The sequence below is a fragment of the Brachycentrus maculatus genome, unplaced genomic scaffold (genome assembly GCF_059751285.1).
Source record: "Brachycentrus maculatus isolate JH-2025_06_01 unplaced genomic scaffold, ASM5975128v1 h1tg000144l, whole genome shotgun sequence".
Classification (NCBI taxonomy): Eukaryota; Metazoa; Arthropoda; class Insecta; order Trichoptera; family Brachycentridae; genus Brachycentrus; species Brachycentrus maculatus.
Genome location: NW_028280897.1, coordinates 2,332,995 through 2,355,463, shown reverse-complemented (window position 1 = coordinate 2,355,463; position 22,469 = coordinate 2,332,995). Strand labels below are relative to the sequence as shown.

General features: G+C 36.2%; 1 protein-coding gene across 2 annotated transcripts in view; it reads right to left on the bottom strand.

Annotated features, from left to right (window-relative positions):
- Nucleotides 1-1,398: 1,398 nt before the first annotated feature.
- The window catches only part of fry (microtubule binding protein furry), a 66,140-nt gene continuing 45,069 nt past the window's right edge, over nt 1,399-22,469 (bottom strand). For both annotated transcript variants that reach the window (XM_088260884.1, XM_088260885.1), the window contains 17 exons: nt 20,210-20,459; nt 18,881-18,997; nt 18,131-18,234; nt 16,921-17,136; nt 16,033-16,230; nt 15,381-15,689; nt 14,633-14,764; nt 13,794-14,126; nt 12,521-12,595; nt 9,485-9,667; nt 8,691-8,867; nt 6,596-6,910; nt 5,988-6,224; nt 5,384-5,524; nt 4,120-4,271; nt 2,673-2,803; nt 1,399-2,076 (listed from right to left, as the gene is read on the bottom strand). In XM_088260884.1, coding sequence (XP_088117010.1) covers nt 1,952-2,076; nt 2,673-2,803; nt 4,120-4,271; nt 5,384-5,524; nt 5,988-6,224; nt 6,596-6,910; nt 8,691-8,867; nt 9,485-9,667; nt 12,521-12,595; nt 13,794-14,126; nt 14,633-14,764; nt 15,381-15,689; nt 16,033-16,230; nt 16,921-17,136; nt 18,131-18,234; nt 18,881-18,997; nt 20,210-20,459 — 3,195 coding nt within the window. In that variant the 3' untranslated portion in view covers nt 1,399-1,951. The remainder of the gene's footprint in view (nt 2,077-2,672; nt 2,804-4,119; nt 4,272-5,383; nt 5,525-5,987; nt 6,225-6,595; nt 6,911-8,690; nt 8,868-9,484; nt 9,668-12,520; nt 12,596-13,793; nt 14,127-14,632; nt 14,765-15,380; nt 15,690-16,032; nt 16,231-16,920; nt 17,137-18,130; nt 18,235-18,880; nt 18,998-20,209; nt 20,460-22,469) is intronic.

The following is a 22,469-nucleotide window of genomic DNA, read 5'->3' as shown; positions in this document are numbered from 1 at the left end:
GTGCTGAATGTTTCACAAGTGTATAAAGTGATTGTTTAAACTACCCAAATGCCAGGTCGTAAGTTCTGGAATGCTCAGGCTTAGATCTTCTTTCCTATAAAAACGATAGAAGCTTCATCTCACATCTCAAGCTGAGACACTTATAACGTACAATTCTTATTTGTTCACAAAATGAAAATAAAACTAAGGTGATGAAATTTAAAAAAAGATAAAAAGACTTTTTAGCGATTTTTATTTTCCTTTGCTATTTTAGAAAATACATTATGCTCAAATATTATAGATTTAAATGAAGTTTTGGGGCCTCTGAGAGTTGTGGGACATTTGGGGCATAATAATACATATATGCGATATATTTTTTTAACATGCTAATTTTTTTAAATCAAGACGGAGATGGCCCCTCTTCTCTTAGAAGCCCTAAAAATAACATGCATTTTTAAACTATGAATTAAAAAAATAATCAAAAGTAATAATAAAATATAAAGATTAATTATGCAAAAAATATTATACAATAAAAGTAGTTGAATTTTTTTTCAAATAAATTTAATCTAGTCATTGGGTTAGTGAATTTATTCTATATTTGATTCACACATGTTTTTTTATATTAATCATATTGTGATTATCATATCGAAACACTAACTTATAATACAAATAAACTTTTCAGTGCTGATTCCAACACTCAATACTGTTGATATCAATAATTATATGGTTTACAGAAATAATGTAATGATAAAAAGTGATAATATTCATAATTGTTTTACTAACTATACTAAAATAACATATTTAAAGGTTTTTACACATTTCGGTAAGAAAAAAATGCATGTAATTAATATATCTTGCGGTGCATAATATAAAATTATAATACATATCGGGAGACAGATCTATGCTTAGGATCAGAATGACAACATAAATACGACCATTTTTAAAAAAATTTACATAGTTCTTATTAATGTGATCTGTTAGCGACCCAACATTGATTGACATTTTAAAAAAAATTATGATTTTAAATCACACCTGCGCACTACAGAAATATATTAATATGGATGCATATTCTATACAAAACTAAAAGGCTTAAAATAAATACATTAGCCACATAAATAATGAGGGTAGGTGTATTGTTTTACATTACCGGAAATAATGCTTCCAAACAATTATTAATTTATATAATATGGAAATTATTTGAAACGGAATTGTAAAATTAGGCTCTATCTAGAAATATTTCTATGAACCCTTTCCACACAAAATGGTGCATAAAGCACTGCATCAATATTGACTTGGTGTTTACTCGATCACTAATTATATATATATATATATATATATATATATATATATATATATATATATATATATATATATATATATATATATATATATATATATATATATATAAAACACCCTTGAGGTAGTACTTTACAAAAATGGCACTATATACAAATGATCCAAAGTTATTCTAATGAAAGATCTCTGCATTTAGATTATGGCTAGAGAGTTTGTTATGAAAGAAAATGCTAAAAATACTGCATTATGGTAAAAAAAAAAACTAACTAGCATAACATTTCATAAAAAATAGCATTTTCTTTTTAAATACCATGTGTGTAAAAAAATTGGTACAGAATTTGTCGATTTCATTAACAAATTGTGATATTTAATTTGGCCATACGGCATATTTCCTATGTTCTATTATATTATATAATGTCAATATGAAAGATGAATAGAGTATAAGTTTAAGATTATAAAGGCAATATACCGATATAACGGGCCCTGGGTCCGTCCACCCTTTATAAGAGTATGGTGGTTTTGTGGAAGCATGCAATCATAACCTATGTGATACAGTCAAGTGTGACGACTTGCTCAAACCGAATGCGAACGCAAACAAAACTGGCTTAGAATAAATAAGATTAAATCACAAAAAAATAAAAGTGAGGTAAAGAAGATATGCAGATGACAGATCAATCTAGACACTGTGAATTCGGTCTGTGTGCGGGGCCTTCAGGGCTACGGAGACTTTGAACAGGTTTTCTAGGAGGTAGGACAGGTCCTCCGACATATCTGCAACTGGACGGGTGATGACAACCATATCTGCAAACAATTCCATAACTTTATAGCCAACTATGGTTGTGCGTGAACAACTTCGGGTGCTTCAAAATATATAAAATGACCATTAGTTAATTTTGAGTTAGCAACAACTAGTAAAAATAATACCATAAAAAAACCAAATCCAATATATTTGATTGTATACTACCTACATCATTTAATTTCATTAATTGATTTGGCACTTTGTGGAAATATGTATCCATTTTTAATTTCAATTTTACTTAGTAAATACACTGTTTCTTAAAATCTGTATAAATGACTGGAATTTTTTCCTATTACTGAGCAATTTTTTATTATAAAAAAAAACATTTTTATTATATTGAAACATAGTGAGTTTATTTTATTTTATTATTATTATTTAGCAGTCACCCAGTGAGAGAATGTTTCTGCCAGTGTCAAGTCTTATTTTTATCTACAAACAAAATAATAATAAAAAATAGAGTTTATCAAAGTTCTCTAAAGTATTTGTATGTGTTACTACACATACAAATATATACATATAAACAACTAGTGCTGCATATTTATAGATGTAAAAATATGATATTTTTGTTCAGTATAACCCTACTGTGCAATTTATGTACCTGGATGGTTGGTGAGCAAAGCTTTGCAATAAATATGAAGAAGACTTGTGATATCATCTTCCAAGATCTCTCCTTTTTCTAAAATTCGTTCAGTGTTCCTTTCTCTAATGAAATTGAGAGCGGCGTTCCATCTGTAAAAAAAAATACAAAGCTCAGTATAAAATTTTCATTCTGTGATTACGGTGAAAAGTCTTTTTTTGTAGTGACATTTCTTGGTGGCACTACATTTTGCATAATAAAATGCAGTTACGACTGTATATATTTTTTTTATTTGACCGGTGATACCGGGTTTCGTCGTTACCAACACCATCAGACTGGTGGGAGGCTAGACAAAATTCTATATTATATGCCTTGTTTTAATGACGAAACCCGATTACATGTCAAATAAAATAGATGTGGAAAAAACTATATACTTGTTATTTTATTAAAGTAAAAAGTCTGGTAATTGAAACATCAAGAAACCGAATTTCGCAACAACAACAAAAATCTAATTATAAATTAAACAACCAAAAATATTTGCGCTGTCTACTTTTCCAGTCAGCAATATAGTAGCCATTTTATTTTAGGGTCAACGTACACCAAATTATTGTGTAAATTATTTGGATACACCTAAAAAAAATATGGATGTCTTTCTTCTACTAAGTTGATTATATTTACTCTTTTGCAATAAACACAAGTATGCCATTATTACTAACTAAATAACTTCCCAACCCAAACATCACCCAAGTTGCTACAGGGGTAGGCAGTGAGAATAGAAAGCCATGCCACTCTGTCCTTGCAAACATTTATCGCATCTTTCTCATTCATGCATCTCCTCATACATACTCGCCGATTATTCCGATGTTTGACCCGACCACACCCAAGTATTTGACGTAATTGAATAATCAAGCATTATACGAGAAAAAACTTGGCATGAGCCAAGTTAATCTTAGTTTTCTCAGTTTTTTTTTTTACCGTTCTTTACTCACTAATTCATTCCACATGTCCAAACCGTCTCAACACACCTTTCTTAATTTGACGAATGATGCTTATCTCAGCCTTGCATGTTTTCCTCACACCATTTCTACAATTGGAACATCTATCGTACATAGGTTTGCTGCACTGAGAGATGGCATTTGGACTGCATTCAGCCTACTTTCATCCTTCTTTTGCCAGCTCCATACATTAGGATTGTAAGGGTGGTGACTGACCGGAGTTATTTCGTCATAATGTAACACGTTACGATGTGAGCATTCAGGCAGTCAGTACAGCAAGCCGAGCACTCTGTCCATAGTTTCAGATGCTCACTGATGCTCACCGCGAGCGATGTTACTACGTTACGACAAATGCTCCGGTCAGTCACCACCCTAAGGTTCCAACCCTAATGATGAGTCCAGGTAGACTCCATTGTGTATTGCTATATTAGCCTTTGCTTATTATAGTTCTAATCAATTGACTTTTACTGTACCTCTGTTGATTGAGTAGTAGAACTAATGTGGAGTCGTCACAGGGGTGGGTCAGGGTGATGGGAGGTGGTTCGCTTCCCCAGAACCCTTCCGCTCTCACGCAGTTCAGGAGAGCCTCTCTCACAGACACGACTACACCACTGCCATCAGCAGCCTACGGAAAAAATAGACAAATTAAAATACATTATTAAAGTTTATAATTAAAAAAAAACAAAGTTTGAGTTTATGAAATGTGCCACAAAGTATCAGCAGAAACATTAGAGATCTTATTAGTCTTTTTTTTTGCCAGTAGGTATTAACCACTTAATATCTTCTGGCAAATTATTATTATTATGGTGGTTAGACTTGTTTATTTTTCTATGCAAGATTAATTTTTTTTTTTCATTTTTTGTTGCATCTGTTTTGTTTTTTGAACTGGACAACTTTGAAATTAAGTAAACTCTTTAAGTAAAAAAATTAAATAATCCGATATTTTTAGTTCTATTTTTGTGAAAAAAAAACCAAGCATTAATTAACCTATCTGGGAGTATGGACGTAAATGAACGTCGTGCGAATTTTTCTTAAAGGAGTATGGACGTTAATGAACGTTGAAGTCCGTCTGTCAGTTAGTATGATGTAACTTATATAGCAATGACATCTGGGGATATTAGTGAGTAATTTTGTCATAATTCAAAAATATTTCGAAAAGATATTTTTTTTAAAAAAATTATATTAACATAATATCTATCTTCATAATACATCGATAGTCGGATATCAATTTTTGTACTCCCGGAAAGGTTAAGTGGTTAATAATGTGGGTTTAAACAAAAATATTCTTCTTCATCTTCTAACCCTTATCCCTATCAGATGGTGCATAGGACACTGCATGGCATCGATGCAGCGTTATGTTGATTGTTAATTACTTGAAAGCGCAATGATCAGTCCTGCGCTTCAGGTACAGGTCAGGAGTGAAATCAAATAAATATCAGTGTCAATAATTGCACATATTAATTTTGACCCCCCTGGGAATCGAAGCCAAATGCACCAACCACTCCGCTATGGAAGCGCAAATAATCTCACTAACTCAACTAACTAATCAAACTCTCAGTCAACTAACCGACGAACTTTAATCGAGAGATTGAATCTTGGCAGAGAGGATGGATTGCCAGACTTCTTGCAAACTTGCTTCGCCTCTTCCACACTCTTTCACCAAGAATTTGATCAGTACTTGCTCTTCTAATCATTAGGCTACTTTATCGTTTTCAATTTACCAAAATTAAGACTTACGTTTTTAGATATGGCCGAGTTGTAGATGGCAAGGATCATTTTGCTGTTGGTCTCAAGCAGCAACAGAAGTTGGAACACCAACTTGTAGAGACCTTTGCCGACTTCGTCGCATAGAACCGACCCTCTCGCACTTTCCACGCACTGTAACAAACAAATTAATATAAAAAATACGTATTTCACAATTTTAATATTATTCATTACATCGGCTACTGGATTATTGACCCTACGGATTTGATGTCAGTTTTAAAAGTGTCCCATATTGATAAACAAATCCTTTAACCGATATATCGACAGCATATATATCGAAAACCTTACTGGTAAGCGGAAGAATTGCATGTGTACAGGTTTCAAGAATTAATGCAATATGGATGATCAGAGCAGCACGGTGAATGTTACACAAGTGCTCACACTTGTCTCAGATGATACATGTTTCATATCAAGATGAGGCTCATTTTTTTGCCTGTATGTGGTACGGGCAAAGGGATATATTTATAAAAGTCGAAATCTCGAGAAACATTTTGAATCGTGATTGAAGAAGTGTGGATTTTGTAGATACCACAGCTCACTGTTTGAGAAAAGTAAGATTACAAAGCGCATAGACTACCTCATGTGCGTGATCCTTCCTATCGAAGTACGTCTCCAAGTGTTCGTCCATCTCGAGAGCAGCGTAGCGCAGAGCGTCGTGTAGTTTGGGATCCTCCATCATCTTGGATCCAGCCCATATGAGTGGAGGCTCTTCAGCATTCAGCAGTTCCACGACGGCGCTCAGAGCACTGCCCACCCCCACAGAGAGGTAGCCGCTACCTTCCTCACAGAGCAGGACAGTCTTGCTTATCACTTCCTAGAAAACAATATAAAAAATGTCCGTTAGGAGTGAAGTTTGAGGTTGTGAAAAGATTTTTTTGATATTAAGAGTTTCACATTCATATACAAATTAACCTGTTAATCGAGCATGACTCGTGCAGTGTGCCTTGTTCACCATTTGGTGCATAAGGGTAAGAAGAAAAGAATCTTGGCAGTAAGAGGGAAGGAAGATCGAGATGGAAGATGTCGTTAGGTGGGGAAGACAATGAACAAGACAATGGAATGCGCATGTGAGGAGAATGGAAGCATCCAGCCTCCCCAATATTTCACTGCACGGGCAACGCCAAGAGATGGACTGACAGCTGGGAATCACAAGGCCTACACCAAGAAGAGGGAAGGGGATGGTACCTTGAGCAGCGTGTTGAGGCGGTGTACGAGAGCGGTGGGCTGCGCGCTGGGCGAGCAGCGCGCGAGGCCCAGCACGGCCTGGCGCCAGCCCTCCTCCGCAGGCGTGCGGAAGGCGCCGGTGGACAGCGGGCGCCCCAGCAGGCCAGGGGACACGGCGTTGCAAGGCGTCACGTCCCCCGCGCTGCTGCCGCTTGACACCGAGTGCGTGCGCGCGCGCAGCAGCCCGCCCGGCGCCGCCTCCTGCAGGAACTTCTCGTACAGGTGCGACTCCGACCCCACCTCCTCGTCCGAAGACTCCTCCCCGCCTATCGCAATCTGCAACCGGAACTCCACTTTACTCCTGCTAACTCATTTATATTGCGACCGGAGTCATTTAGTCGCGACGTAACACGTTTCGATGCGAGCATTTGTATAGTTAGTACAGCGAGCTGAGTACTCCATACGTTGTTCGGATGCTCGCCGCGAATGTTACGTTACAACCAAATGCTCCGGTCAGTCCCCACCGTAAAGAGACTGTTCCTACTCCTTTTTTAAAAAATTTTAAATTTATTTAATATACAGTGGAACCTCTAATAAAGATTTATAACCTCTTTAACCTCGATAACCTCTTTAATTTGTTTTAGCATCCTACTCGTTAAGCGAAACGTAAAATACGATAATGCATTATAGGTCGATAGAAAATTCAACTTTTGGTATTATTTTTTTTAACGTTTATTCAAATTAAATTACTCGTAAATTGTTAAGGAGTGTAAAAACTTGGAATGTTATATACATTTGAAAAAAAAAATATGAATTTATGACAAATAATTAAACCTTTTTAACTAGAAAACTTCGTTTTCAATTCTGTCATACAATGACTTTCCACACATTTGTCTGACAGAACGCCTTTCAACGACGTTCACTCTGCTTTCATCCTTCCTTTGCCAGTCCACATTACGCTCTATTTGTATTTTATTAACTCGTAAAAAGACTATTGCAATCTCAAATAAAAACCAGCTAACTAACCATCACACTGCTTCTCCGCAAGGGTAGGCATAGAGAATAGAACGCTACAACAATCTGCCTTTGCAGCGATATTTGTCTTGTCTACATTCATGCATCTCTTCATACATACCAGCCAATTGTTATAACTGACCTGACCACTCCCAAGTATTTGATATACTTGATTATGCCAAGTTTTTCTCAGCCTTCCTCTGTTTTATTTACAGCTACATTCGCCTCGTAAATTTGTTTTACTGTTCTTTCTTCACTCATTCGTTCCACATGCCAAAACCATCTTGAAGCACCTTTCTTAATTTTGTTGATAATGCTTATCTCAGCCTTGCATTCTTTCCTTATTTCACCATTCCAACATCTTTTATATACTATTTTACCATACAGCCTTGCATTGATCATGCCAAGTTTATGCAATTTCAAATATGCAGATAACAAATACTACATTAATTGATTCTGCAGTCACTTTGTGGTAAAATCTATCCATTTTTAATTCATTTTTTACTTAGTAAATTCCACTATTTCTTAAAATCTACTGTGACACGTGTTTCGATGCATTCTGCATTATTTTAAAAATGATGCGGAATGCATCGAAACACATGTCACAGTAGATTTTAAGAAATAGTGGGATTTACTAAGTAAAACATTAATTAAAAACAAATACTACATTGACATCACTGTGTCTTTGCTGCCACGTCTGATCAAAATGTATAGTTGTGGATAGAATTGTAAACACAGTAAACATGATTGGAGTACTCAAACTGGTGAAACAGTATATGTGAGTTCACTACCGACATCTAAGTTAAAATAGGGAAAACTTTTATTAAGCTATGACTATTTCTATTTGTATGTAAGGTCCGAATCTTGGATTAAATTCACATACTTGATTGAGCCTTGCCTGAAAACATATTTTAATTTTTTATGTATTTTATAATTATCCACATACTTGAGGCCTGAAAACATGTTTATTTTTTATTTTTTTATTTAGCCTATTTCACCTATTTTATTTGGACGCACTCAAAATTTTGTTAACAATGATATTGTTACTCTAAAAAGACACAACGTCCAGACATCGTTGGATCGATGTGATCGAGTGGCTCACTTTTGATTTGGGCGTCAGCAGCTGTGCGGGGGGCTGTTGCGGCGGCGGAGGGTTGTGCGTGGGCGTGGTGGAGCCTCCGGCGCCCTCTGCCTCTCCGGCACCGCCCTCCCTACCCTCGCTGACGCTGCCTACCGGCTGGCGGCGAACGCCCCAGTTGAAGTTGTCCGAATCCTCGCCCTGGAAAATTTAAGAAGAGGTTAGCGTTCTTCTTGGTCTTAGTCCTCATTACAGAGGGTTGTGACCCTTGTCCAAGCAATGACTTTTCTCTAGTTATCCCTTGATTGCGCTGCACGTAGCGCTTTAACCACCGAGGTGACTGCTGCTCTCTCAACTTGATCGGTCCATCGCGTAGGGAATCTTTCTCTCCTTCTCTTCCCCTCCACGCTAACGATCACAGCCGGTCATTCCAGGCTATTCTCATTGCCACGCGCAACGTGGCACAAAGAACTGAAGAATCCGTCGTATACAGACATTGGCCAGAGTCAAGCCATCCGAGTGTAATTCCTAATGAATGGACTGGTGCGTCTCGCTGTCCATGGAATTCGGAACATGCGCCTCCAACACCACATTTCGAAATCCTAAATTTTTCTCCTTCCTGCTGCTTTTATGGTCCATGTTTCAGAAGCACAGAGAAAAATGGAGCGGACTAAGCTCCTGACAAGCTTTGTCTTGGTGTTGTTACTCACACCCCGGTCTTTCCAGATTTTGTCTAGAAAGACTGGGAACTACACGTTAACATAAACTTAATTTATGGCGCAAATAAGGATTGATAGAAAAAAATATATTTCACCCACCTCTATGCTCTCACTTTCATACTCCAAGAAGTCGAAGTCTTTGAAGACTCCAAAGTGATCGGGTGGTGCATCGTGACTGCGTGATCCACCGCTGAAGTCTCCGTGAGCTCCCGACACCTCTTCCAGGCTGGAAGCCATGGAAGACTCACGCTCCAACAACTCGGAACTCTGGCTAAATATTACCTGGAAGTGTTTGCAATATGTAATATACATAAAGAGCTCTATCCACTCATCGTTCATACAAATAGCATATTTACTTGATATCGTCCTTGACCTTCATTGCCTAAGCTGAAGGAATAACTGCAATAAATGTCATGACCCACACATTACGCAGGGCGCTCATTATGAACTGGTCAGAGTCATCAAGCATTTCTTTTCCTCATCCCAAAAATTTTACAGGAGCGGAATCAAATCAAATAATACAATATTTTTTAGTGTGTCTAGGTGACACTTTTAACAATTTTCATTCAGAAAATAGTCTCCAAATTTATGGATAAAACACAACCCAATTTTTTAAAATGACTAATCTTCTGAAAGGATTAATCAACTATACCAAATTTTAAATACACAGCAATTTGTTTACTTTTAATGTCAACAAAATGCAAAAAAGAAACATAGTTTCAATCACTATGACAATAAAAAAATCATACTACAGGCTAAGAATAACTGTTCTGTTTTGTACTGTTTTGTACTGACATTTCTTGGTGGAACTGCATTTTTTATAATAAAATAACAACTACGTAATTTTTTCCACATGAATTTTATTTGACCAGTCTGATGATGTCGGTTACCACGAAACCCGGTAATTTTATATAACTGTTCTGCACAAAATTTTTAACCCGGATCCTCTGATATCCAGTCGGGAGTATAACCCCTAAACTACGCAGACAGTCATATTAATTTCCCATGACATTAAAAATTCATATCAATGTTTCTCTCTCCCCTAAATATATACAACAACAAAAAAAGTTAATTCAAAATTATTTTATATTTGTGATGATCATACTTTATTTTTGTAGAAAACATCAGCGACAAGGCTAAGAACATAATTTTTACAAACAACATAAAGGCTTGTGCAACACCGAAACAAAATTGTGACCTGTGGTGATGTAAAGGAAAAATGTCAAATTTGCATTATTGGTTGGTGTGAATTAACCCAAAGCGTGAAGTGTTCATAGACATCCATAGTAAAGTGTGCACATTGCCACTGAGCAAACAGCACAAGCCTATTTGTATTTTACACATAGTAATTGTTCAAAAAGCGGAACCTAATTTCACAGATTGCATTTTGTGAAGTTATTACGGGTGGGCGTCTCAAAACCGGCTTTCATTTTGAATTTCAAATCATTATAGGAATGCCGATATTTTACATTTACTTTATCAGCTTTGAAGACATTAGAAAGGAATGTGAGGCTGATTGAAGAATAAAAGAAAAGATTAAGGATGGTTCTTTGAGGTGGTTTCGACATGTGGAATGAATGGATGATGAGAGAATGACTTTGAGATTATAAATTAATGAAAGAGGACGGTCAAGTAAGATTTGGCATGACCAAATCAAGCAGAACGTAAAATTTAGTAGTGTCAAAAGTATACGTAACTGAAGGACATGTTTGACTAGATTATGGATGTAAAGGAAGCTTGGAGCGTATGTCAGAACTGACACGTTGTTGACAAAATTGTGACGAAACTCAGCTTCAATCATTTCAAATGCGATGGAAAAAAAATATGAAAATTTGACAAAATTCAGTTGCAATTATATGATGGAAAATAAAATATGAAAATTGACAAAATCTAGTTGCAATTACGATGTTGTAAAATGTGATGGAAAATAAAATAGGAGAATTTGACCAAATTTAGTTTCAATTATGCTAAAAAGTTCAAAAATTCAATTACATTCTATTTTGAAATAAAAAATTCCATTTAACAAACAAAAAATACATTTGAGAAGAAAAAAATTATCAGTTTTGGGACACCCTATGTGTGTAGGTAAATTATTTTTAAGAACAAAGGTAGCTCAAAATGATTGCTCCACAATTGAATAGCATACCTACTAAATAATACTATTTGTTTATAGTTTTTAGATTTTTGGCGTATAAATTTTAGAACTCCATTTTAATTTATACATTAAATGTCAAAATCTCAGTAGACTCATTTAAAAACATTTAATCAATAAATACTATTTGTATTTATAACAATATATATGTACAATACAAAATAAAAATTGCTGTGATTCGGTGCGACAAGAGTACTAAATACAGGACCACGGACACACCTGAATATTTAACTGGTGAATGTTTGCGAGTGATAATAAAAACATAAATCTCTTAAATTGAGCATGTAAAAAATTAATTAAATAAATAAAATTAAATAATAAAAAAAATACCTAGAATAAAAATATATTATTCTTTTAGGTTACTTTGTAAGTCTTCACATATCTTACATGTAAGGTTCTAAAGCAAGGCTAAAAAGCTAAAGTTTGATTTCGTCTGAACTTCAGAAGACGGACTTGACTTGGGAGGATGCAAGGGAGCTGGCGCCCGACAGAGTAATATAATTTGAAAGTGTCCTGGTAGTGTGGTGAAAATTTATTATTTTTTTAAAGAAATTAAACCGCGCATTATAAAGACTTACAAGTCAATTTAATACCTAATATAAATTAAGTGTCATCCCTTTCTGTCTAGTTGCATCTTAATTTTAAGTAAATTGGTATTGGAATCAACCTATAAGCACACAAGTATCTACCAATACGCTGATAAAATGTGTGCATTGTGCATAGCATCTAGAGACTAGAACCGACAAACATCACCGAGGCATTACCAAATTTAAGAGAAATATGTTTTTCTATAGTGACAATGGTGAATATCTATGCATGTTTGTGTTAGATACGACTTCTCCTGTTGACTTTTTACCTTTGAATAAATAGTGGATATAAGGTCATCCTATGTGGCAGCACCAAGTGTAAGAAAACACATTAAGAAAACACAGATCAGATACGTTCACCAGAAAATGCAGAAAAAGGTTATTTTTGAGACTTACAGATGGACTCTTCGGTAATCCGACTCTCTGCCCGCAGGTTGTCAAAAGGTTGACTAAGCATTCTCGCACGCGTGCCTGGAAGCAAATAACGACATTTTACCATACATATTTTATTTGTTTATTTATTTATTTAAACTTCATGTACAGAACAGAAATAAGTACGTTGGGGGGCTTATTGCTATTAAAAAAATGATATTACAAAATGCAATTCTTTATTTATTTTTCGCTGCACGCGCTTTTTTTTTCTATATTTTATTTAGTACATTCCTAGTACATTTTTAGTACGTTTTTCTATATATTAGTAAAAATATGCAGATATTTATTTGGTATATTTATTTAAACTTCATGAACAGAAAAGAAATAAGTACATTAGGGGGGCTTATTGCTAAAAACCAATAACTTCCAACCAACCAAAAACCGACTAGTGATATTGGTCAAAATGTTTGATACCATATATAGCTGTTTGCAATCAGAGGCTAGATAGTACTTGAACTTTAAAAAAAACATAAATTACAAATTGATGATAATAAGGAAGGCAAAAGAAAAAAGGAGTTTAGGGAAGGATATAAAACTAAAGGAGGCTTGATAGACAGTGAAGATTCTAATGATAGATAGTAATGTCTCAGAAGTTTCTTAAAAGTTATTAAAGAAAGTGCATTTTTTACAATGAGAGGTAATTCATTCCATAGTAATGGAATGGCCACTTGGACAGAGAAGGAATTACTGAAGAATGATGTGTTATGGCGAAGAATGGAAAGTGTTCTTTTTTGGGAAGAAGGAAGTGATAGACCATTATCTGAGAGGTATAGAAATTTTTCAGCAAGACATTTAGGTGCATTGGGATTGTGAAGAATGTTATAAAGTAGCGTGAGAGATTGAAGATTTATGCCCTGGTTGAAGTGAAGCCATTTTAGTTTTTTTTAATTGAAAATGAAATGGATGCTTTGATTTTGTCGACGATTTATAAGATAAATGTTCGCATCAATATAGCAAACATATTTTAACCTGTCCAGGAGTGTGCTGTACATTGTCATCAAAACAAAGTACTTTTCCTCAAAGGAGTATGGGCTTACATGTATGGCTGCGCTTATAACTAAAGCCCGTTGACGTTTATTTCTAAAATGGCACTTGTACTGCCATCTGTGGTTGAATATAAACACTAAAACTATTTTTATTATTTTTCTGTTTTCAGAAAAGTCATTGCTTGGACATGGGTCACAACCCTCGGTAATGAGGACTGAGAGGGAAGAATATAAAGAGGAAGGTAGGTAACCTGCGACATCCAGGGGCGCTTCCAGCCGCTGATGTTGGTGGTGTCGGCCGGGGACAGGGACATGGAGCGGCGGGGGGAGTGGCAGAGCGCGCTCTCCAGCGGGGTGGCGTCGGGCGCGTCGGCCAGCTCGCTGGGCGGGCCGTGCGCGCTGTCCGCCTCGGAGCAGGCGCCCACAGAGCTGGGCCCGCTGCCCGCGCTGGAGCGCTCGCCGCCGCTCTTCTCGGGCGTGAGGCTCGCCAGCGAGGCGGGGCCCCCGCGCGACAGGTACTTGCGCCCAATGACGGGCGTCTGCGACAGGTCAAACGTGAAGTCCATGGTGCGACCGGGCAGCTCCTGTCACAAAGTAATCAATCGTCAGTTAACAATATTCCTCTTTCTTCTTCTGTGGATTGGTCTGCAGCAACAAATGACCCCTCCTTCGCCACTCTGGTCTATTTTGCTATCTATTTTACAAGATCAATCATTGCAAGTATGTGGATCGAACGTTTGAAAAATTATGTAATTCATTTGTAACATATGTATTCTATCATTAATTGTTTTGGCAGTCACTTTGTGGAAAAATCTATCCATTTTTAATTGATGTTTTACCTAGTAAATACCACTATTTCTTAAAATCTACTGTGACACGTGTTTCGATGCATTCCGCATCATTTTTACGGTATTTGAAAATGATCAAAAATCGAAACACGTGTCACAGAAGATTTTAAGAAATAGTGGTATTTACTAAGTAAAACATCAATTAAAAATATATATTCTAAATAGAATTACAAAAAAAGATTATATATTCAATGAACTTTTCGAGGAAATTTTTCAAATAGTGTAACTTTGACTGTATTTACCTTTTTAATCTGCAACTCGGTGTCTAAGAGAGAGGTGGAATTGGTGTCCCAGTGAGGAGGAACTACGAGAGTGGAGCATCGGGTCACAACTAGTTTGAGAATCTTCATTGCCTCCTTGAAATTATTGCCACCCTACAAATTATGCTATGATTAATAAACAGTACATTGATTTTTGGTTTTTATATTTTTATATCGTAGTCGTACAGGAGAAAGTGACCAACTGACAAAACATAAAATGGAGGGCCATTCAAATCACTTTTGCTTGGCATGAAAATAAACTTCAATGCAGTTAGTCATTTTTAACAAGTCAATATATTATACTTCCAAGTTTAAAATCCTTTGGGATTTTTTCAGGGCAATATTAAGCTAGTAAGATATCAAATAGTCAATGATCTACTTTTTGTAAAAAATGCACTTGGTCACTTTCTCCTGTATGACTACGATATACAAGACAACCAATAGTGTTGCCAATTACAGTAAACCTTCGTGTTTAAAAACCAAGAAAAGAGTAAAAATGATGAAATAAAAAAAAAACTTTTTTTTATTTATTATAATGAAAAACTTATTTTAAGATCAAGGTTTTTTTCTCATTGCGTCTTTTATGGACTTCCTCCCGCTAGCTAGTTAGGGTGACCAACGTGGCAAGTTTTCCAGTGCTGGCAACTTTGTGAGTTTGTTGTCGATGGTAGGGACCCACTCGAGTCACCGCAATTGTGTAAAATTCCAAAATAAAACAAGGATGGCTCACGTCGACAAACTTGGCGATGACCCGGAGCAGGTCGGCGTTGATGGACTGCGCGGTGGCGGAGTTGAGGTCCATGTAGTGCAGCATGCAGTGCAGCACGGAGAGCACGGGCAGCTGCAGGCAGGGCGCGCCACGCTCTAGCACCTCCACAAGGAAGGCCAGCATCTGCAGGCTGAGGTGGGCGTACGTGTCCCACAGGTACTTCACCACGCACTTGGTCCACTGGAAGCTCTCCTTGCTGAACGTGCGCCGGCTGTACAGCGTCATCACCGTCGCCAGGTTCTCCAGCTTCTTGCTCTTCTCTACCGACACCTGCGCAATACAAACATTAGGGATTTGCCACTCCGAACATTCATTTTGTCAGCGAGACATATTGAGATAGGTTCCGCGTTTAGCAATGGGAACATTGCAGGGGGTTAATGTTTTTAAATTGTATTTTAATTTTAAATGACTCATTTCAGTCTTTTCCACTGGTTAAAATTTAAAAATACAATTTTAAAAATTAACCACATATAACATTCCCTCTGATAATGCAGTACCTATCTCAACGTTATAGAGGGTTTTACTATAATCACTTAAACTAGCCATGATAGGTTAAAGCCCTGTATATACACAGATTTATATTTTTTTTCATCCTTGAATAAAAGATCTTTACCTGAGCAATATGATGTGCAGCCCTGACGCACGTCTCATTCGCATCCTCGTAGTGGAGCAACATGTACGGCAGGAGGGCGACCACGTTCATGGGGAAGGCAAGGCACTGGGTGGGGTCGATGACACTCAGCTCTAGCAGGGGGGTCAGCTCGGTCAGCAGCCCGACCACGGGCTCATACGTCGTGGGGTGCGTGCAACCCTGAAATGGCAACAGACGAAAATCATTGTACATCTTTTTTTGTCTTTAATTATTTATTACTTATACTGGAACAGGACACAGAAACGTGGGCAGGCCAGAGACAAGATGGTCCGATGACATTAAGAAAGTGGCAGGCTTACACTGGAAGAGAGTCGCGTCCAACAGACAACTGTGGAAGTCCAAAAGGGAGGTCTTTGTTCAATATTGGACACAAGAAGATGTCTGAAGTAATTGTTTAAAACAAATTGACCTTTTCAAAGTTGCAACTAAGTCAAAATTGGCTTCAGGTTCATTCATTTGCTTTTATTGATTAGTTTAATAACTTCAAACTTGTCTTTCAGTGTTAATATTAATAATAATAATTTTGAATAATTTATATAGCCCCATTTTCGTAAAATACTATCTCAACAGCGCTTATACAGACGTGAATTATGATATAAAAATGATAATGACATATTTATGATATAAGTTACGTGCACCGAGGAACCATAATTAATCAAAAATTTGTTTCCTTGCTGCTGATTGACTGGTAATAGAACGTTCTAGAACATATTCAAGAACATGTTGCTAGAACGGGGGCAAAAGGTGAGCCATGAAATCAATAGGTTACAGCGCATTTCGAATAACAGAATATTAGGATAAGCGAACTAACACTATATGAAAAAATAGTTGTAATAGTAGGTGCTGTACCTTGAGGAGTAAGGCGTGCAAGCCGGGGAAGTTCTGCCAGCGTAGCTGCGACTGCAGGCGGTCCACGCGGTCACGTGCGTCAGGCCTGTCCAGCGGCAGGCGGTGCATCACACGCGTGAGTAGCCCCACTCCCAACAGGAACTCGTGCTCGTAGTCTGACTCCAGCAGGGACACGCCCACCCAGAACAGCGTGGACAGAATGGTCAGCTTGTCATCCTGAAACCAAATCTAGCTGTACTCCGAGTGTCGACTTGAGCGTTCACCATTGGCAAATAAACATAGTGCACTTACAATAATACAATGCAATTCCATCAAGAAATTAAAAGTAAAAGTGCATGTCAGACCTCGGCCCTTAGTCCACGTTTGACCTACAATCCCTAGTGCATGTTGGTTCTCGGGTCGACCCATATTGCATGTGATCAATATTTTATGTAGTTTTATAAGTGTGTGAATAGTGGTATACGTGTAGTATTGTTTGAATGCGGTTGTAGTGATTTAGTAAAAGAATGTGAATTAAAGCTCTTTTTCTGAGATAAAACATTATTAATACACATAACCAAAAAGTACTGATCATCTCTTTAATTTTCATCATCCACATGGTTAGGTTTTCCCATGCCAAAGGCATATTTTAATATACTTATTTATACAATTATACGAAAAGTAAATTGTCAATCATATTATTTTTTGGCATCTCATCAAAGATGAAGAAGAATATGGAAGTCTGGGCATTTACGGGGCTGACGACTGTAATGCCCAGATTTCCATATTCTTCTTCATCTTTGATGAGATGTCAAAAAATAATATGAAAAATAACTCCTGTAATTGGAGATAATCCAGATTTGTGAAAAAGTATTTGGACACACTCAAAATGTTGTCAATCATATTTTGATTAATGATTTTTGGGCAATAATACACAATTTAACAATGTATTACTCGTACCAGCCCAAGCAATAACCCCATACTGTGGATAGACTGACATAGAGAATAGTGAATTTTTCATAATTCTTTTGTATTATGCATAGGATGTTACGCATAGTTTTAAAGAAGGAAGTTTTTTTTTAATTTTCTTTCAGTATTTCCAGTTTGCAAATCCCATTTAGAGTATAGTAATATTTAATTATTGAAGTCAATTAACAGAAAAATGGACTAGCTATTGGAAGCCTTATTTATCTTTTGTCAATTTTTATTAGTTTATACAGTAAAAAGTTACCTGAGTAGCGGAATCGCCCAGCATCTTCAATGACTGGGCCGAACGGGAACGGCAAAGATTCGGGCAGATCTTGCTTGACATCTCTGAACAACCTCTACCTCTTTCTGCAAAAAGTCATATCAATTTATCCATTTGGTTGAAATAAAGAAAGCAATATTTTGGGAAAACAGCATTACAAAAATTATGATAAAAAAGCCTTATTACTGCAAATATTGTCACATACATAGTATCGTAGTTGAAAAAAAATCAATGCAATTTTTTTGGCTTCAATAACCAGACGCCACATTACCGCAGGGGTAGACAGAGAGAGTGTCATGCCACTCTGTCTTTACAAACAATCTTCGCCTCTTCCATATTCATACATCTGCTCATGCATACCAGCCGATTATTGAGATTTTCGACCTGACCACGCCGAAGTATTTGGCATACTTGACCACGTCAGGTTTTTGTCAGTCCTCTTCTGCTTCTATTTACTACATTCGCATCATCAATTTATTTTATTATTCTTTCTTTACTCGCATGCCCAAGCGTCTCAACATACCTTTCTTAATTTGATGGATAATGATTATCTCAGCCTTGCATTCTTTCCTTGTTTCCACCATTTGAACATCTATCATACATAATTCCTGCATTTAGTTTCAGGAAATCTTTAAACCAGCAATTTGGCAATGGAATTTAACCATATTCAGTGCTAAACTGGCACTCTAATGTACTGAACTAATGTATGAGATGTATTTTGGTCATAATTACCTTTGGTGTCGTTTGGCGATGATTGTGTGTTTTTTCTCATGCAGTAAGAGACTGAATAACTTGTGCTCCTGGTATGGTTTGTCATACAACCACCACATCCTCCGGGCGATCGTTTACCTGGAGAATATATTTAAAAAATACCACAATTAGATTGGCATAAGAGACAAAAATAACTTCAACAGATAGAATACCGGAGTTGAATTTATATAAAGTTTTTGACGAGTTTAAATGGATTTCTAACTAACTAGCCATTACGCCGCTTCTCAGAAGGAGTAGGCAGAGAGAATAGAATGCCACACCAATCTGGCTTTGTAAACAATTTTTATTTGACTTTTTTTTTTTCATTTTTAGTATATTGTTATTTCTTTTGATAATTTTTATGTTATTTTCTTACTTTTTACTTTTTTTCACTGTATTTTTATATAGTATATGTCATATGAACCTTAGAGACTTGCACACCTCACCTCAAGGTTTGGAATAAAGATAAACATAAAAGTGAAATAATATGTGAAAGTACAAAATACCTTGACTTGGGTCTTAACCCTTACCGGCGCAATGTGAAATCTCATTCGACATAGATTTTTACCTCGTAGGTCCCATGGGAATGTCATTCGACATTGTTTTCATCATTAGTATTATTAAATTACAATGCAAGCTCAATTTTTTTTTCATTTGTATCTATTACTTGTTTATCGTGTACTATTATTGATTTAGTCCGCCTCTGCGTGTTTAGCTACCGTTCTGGAGGTCCCAGGTTCGATTCCCAGGGGGGGTGTGAGAATAAATATTAATGAATTTACACTCTAATATTTATTTAATATTACTCTGGGCTGGTCCATGAAGCGCAGGAGTGATCACCTTGCCTTCATACAATGAACGATCAAGATAACATTGCGTCAATACGATGCAGTGCCCTATGCACCATTGGGTGCGGATAAGGGCTAGAGATCTATTATAGCAGTATGTGGAGCAGAGGACAAATTAATTTTTGCATTTGAATATCGTAGTCATACAGGAGAAAGTGACCAAATGCATTTTTCACAAACACGTGATCATTGACTATTTGATATCTTACTAGCTTAATATTACTCCGAAAAAAAAACCCAAAGTATTTCAAACTTAGTATAATATATTGACTTGTTCAAAATGACTTACTGCATTGATGTTTATTTTCTTGGCAAGCAAAAGTGACTTAAATGGCCCTCCTGAACATTTTACGCTTTGTTAGTTGGTCACTTTCTCCTGTACGACTACAATATGTGGACATTTTTTTCAGGGCTAATACTTGTCTTGTGGTTATTTTTAAAATATATTTTTAAACATTCTCACCGGCTGATGACAGCATGTTCCCCTGAGCATCCTTGTTGTTGAGGTTGGGCGTGGACTTGAAGATCTCCCTCATGAAGTCCAGAGGCCGGAAGTTGGATTCCAGTGAGTCGACGGCCGCCTCGAGCGTCAAGAGGAGCTCCGTCACGTACCCTTGCATGTCCTCCCCTTGCTCGGCCACGGTTTCCACGAGGCGGGACAGGATATCGGACACCATGCGTCCTGTCATCGCCACGCCGATGAACCGGAATACCTGGGAAAGAAATTCAACGTAATTATTTATTCTGAATATTATCAATATTTAAAGCATTTACTTTGTGGTTAGTCATTTTTACTTGCGAATGCCAGGTTATAAGCCCTGTCAATCCCAGACTTTCATGCTCTTGTTCATCTATGTTGAGATGCCAAAAAAATGTCTAAATAACTCAGATAAGTCAACAACTATTAGGATACAATCAGACTGTTGTGAAACATAATATTTTTAAGCAATTTTTTTTTGTTTTTATATTTCTTTTCAGGTGATCTCCCTGTGCCGCGCACACTACTTCTCTTTTATTCTTTATTTTTAAAGAAGTTATAACATATTTTATTTTTTTACAAAAATGTTAGTTATATTACTTTATAACCACTCATCGAGATTTTTATGTCTACCGGTTTCGAGACGCACCCGTCTCATCGTCAGGACAATCACTTGGACGACATGTGTTAGACATTTTGTGTAGTTTTGAGTGTGTAAATGGTGCTATGGTGGTGAAGGGTGGTATTGTTTGCATGCTGTGATAGTGATTGTCCTCACGAAAAGACGGGTACGCTTCAAAACCGGTAGACATAAAAATCTCGGTGAGTGGTTATATGTATACTAATATTATTAACATTTTCGTAAAAAAATTAATAAGTAATTATTTAATTATTTATTTACCAACGGTCAATTTGAGGGTAGTATTTTGAAAACTTGGTTACCTACTTATAATGATATTATGAAAACGCTTTGTTAAGTTAGATTGCATTTGACATTATTTATGAACAATTCAAGTTTACTAGGGCGAAAAACAAAGTTAAATCTTAAAAAAATTTAAAAGTCACAATAAAAAAAAGGAAAGAGGGGAGCTTTTAGGCAACTTTTGTTGCAGTATCCTCTTAAAGTCACTTTAAGAGCTAAAAATAAGCTTATTTTTTTCCGGCTATAAATTTGAGGGCGGTATTTGTTCAATTCTTGTTTATCAACATTTTATTTGAATTAAAGATTTTTTTAAATAAACAATATTAACCGTTTTAGTGCTGAGATTTTTTTATTACATGTATACTGAAATTGCTACAAATTTTTAAGCAAAAATAAGTTAATATTTTATTCGGTATATACAAAATCAACAATATTTTTCTAAAATACAGTCAGATTTTAGAATTTCTTTCTGGTATTAGTGGAGAACATATCAAACGACTCAAATAAAATAGCATTTTGTAATAAACATATTTAGATATATTTCAAAATTAATGCGATTTAAGAAAAAAAATCTGAAAATTTCCATTCACAAGAATGTGTCAAGGTTGTGTAAAATTAGCTATCCTTAGACTGCTCACTATCGTTGCGCATTCTCCGATCGGTAAACGTTCTAATTTCATCGTCACTATCACTATTTTGAGTATAACAAACATTTTCGTGCTATGTTTGACAATCGCTTCATCATTACCGGACGAATCCAACATTTCAAGGGCGAAAACAAAAGGACTTTTATTCAAAATATATATGTATTTATTTATTGGTAAATATTTTTAATGAATCTGAGCATTAGAAACGCGCACGCGGTGACACAACTTCCCAGCTTGACCGCCAAAATACACTAGTGTCATCGTCGTTATATCGACAGCGAGACATTAACAAAGTTTACCAGATTCTATATATTTGTCTGTACATTATAACTCAGCACTATAAGGGTTAAAATTACAAAAATGTACAGATTGAAGACGCCTTACCATATTATGCTTATATACATAAATAAAATAAAACACATTTTGTACATATGAAAAAAAACACTCACATCAGCGAAAACACGGAAACATTTTGTGATATAAATAGCCTCGCCGCCAATTAAAGATGCCAACAAATTTCATTACCATAGCAAAAGGGTGTTAATATACCTGTCATTGCACATCAATTATACAAAATGGAACTGAATCATATTGAAGCAGTGTTATCTTGATCATTAATTATGTAAATTTAAGGCAGTCCTACGTTTTAGGTAAAAAAAAATTGCGTGTATTTATT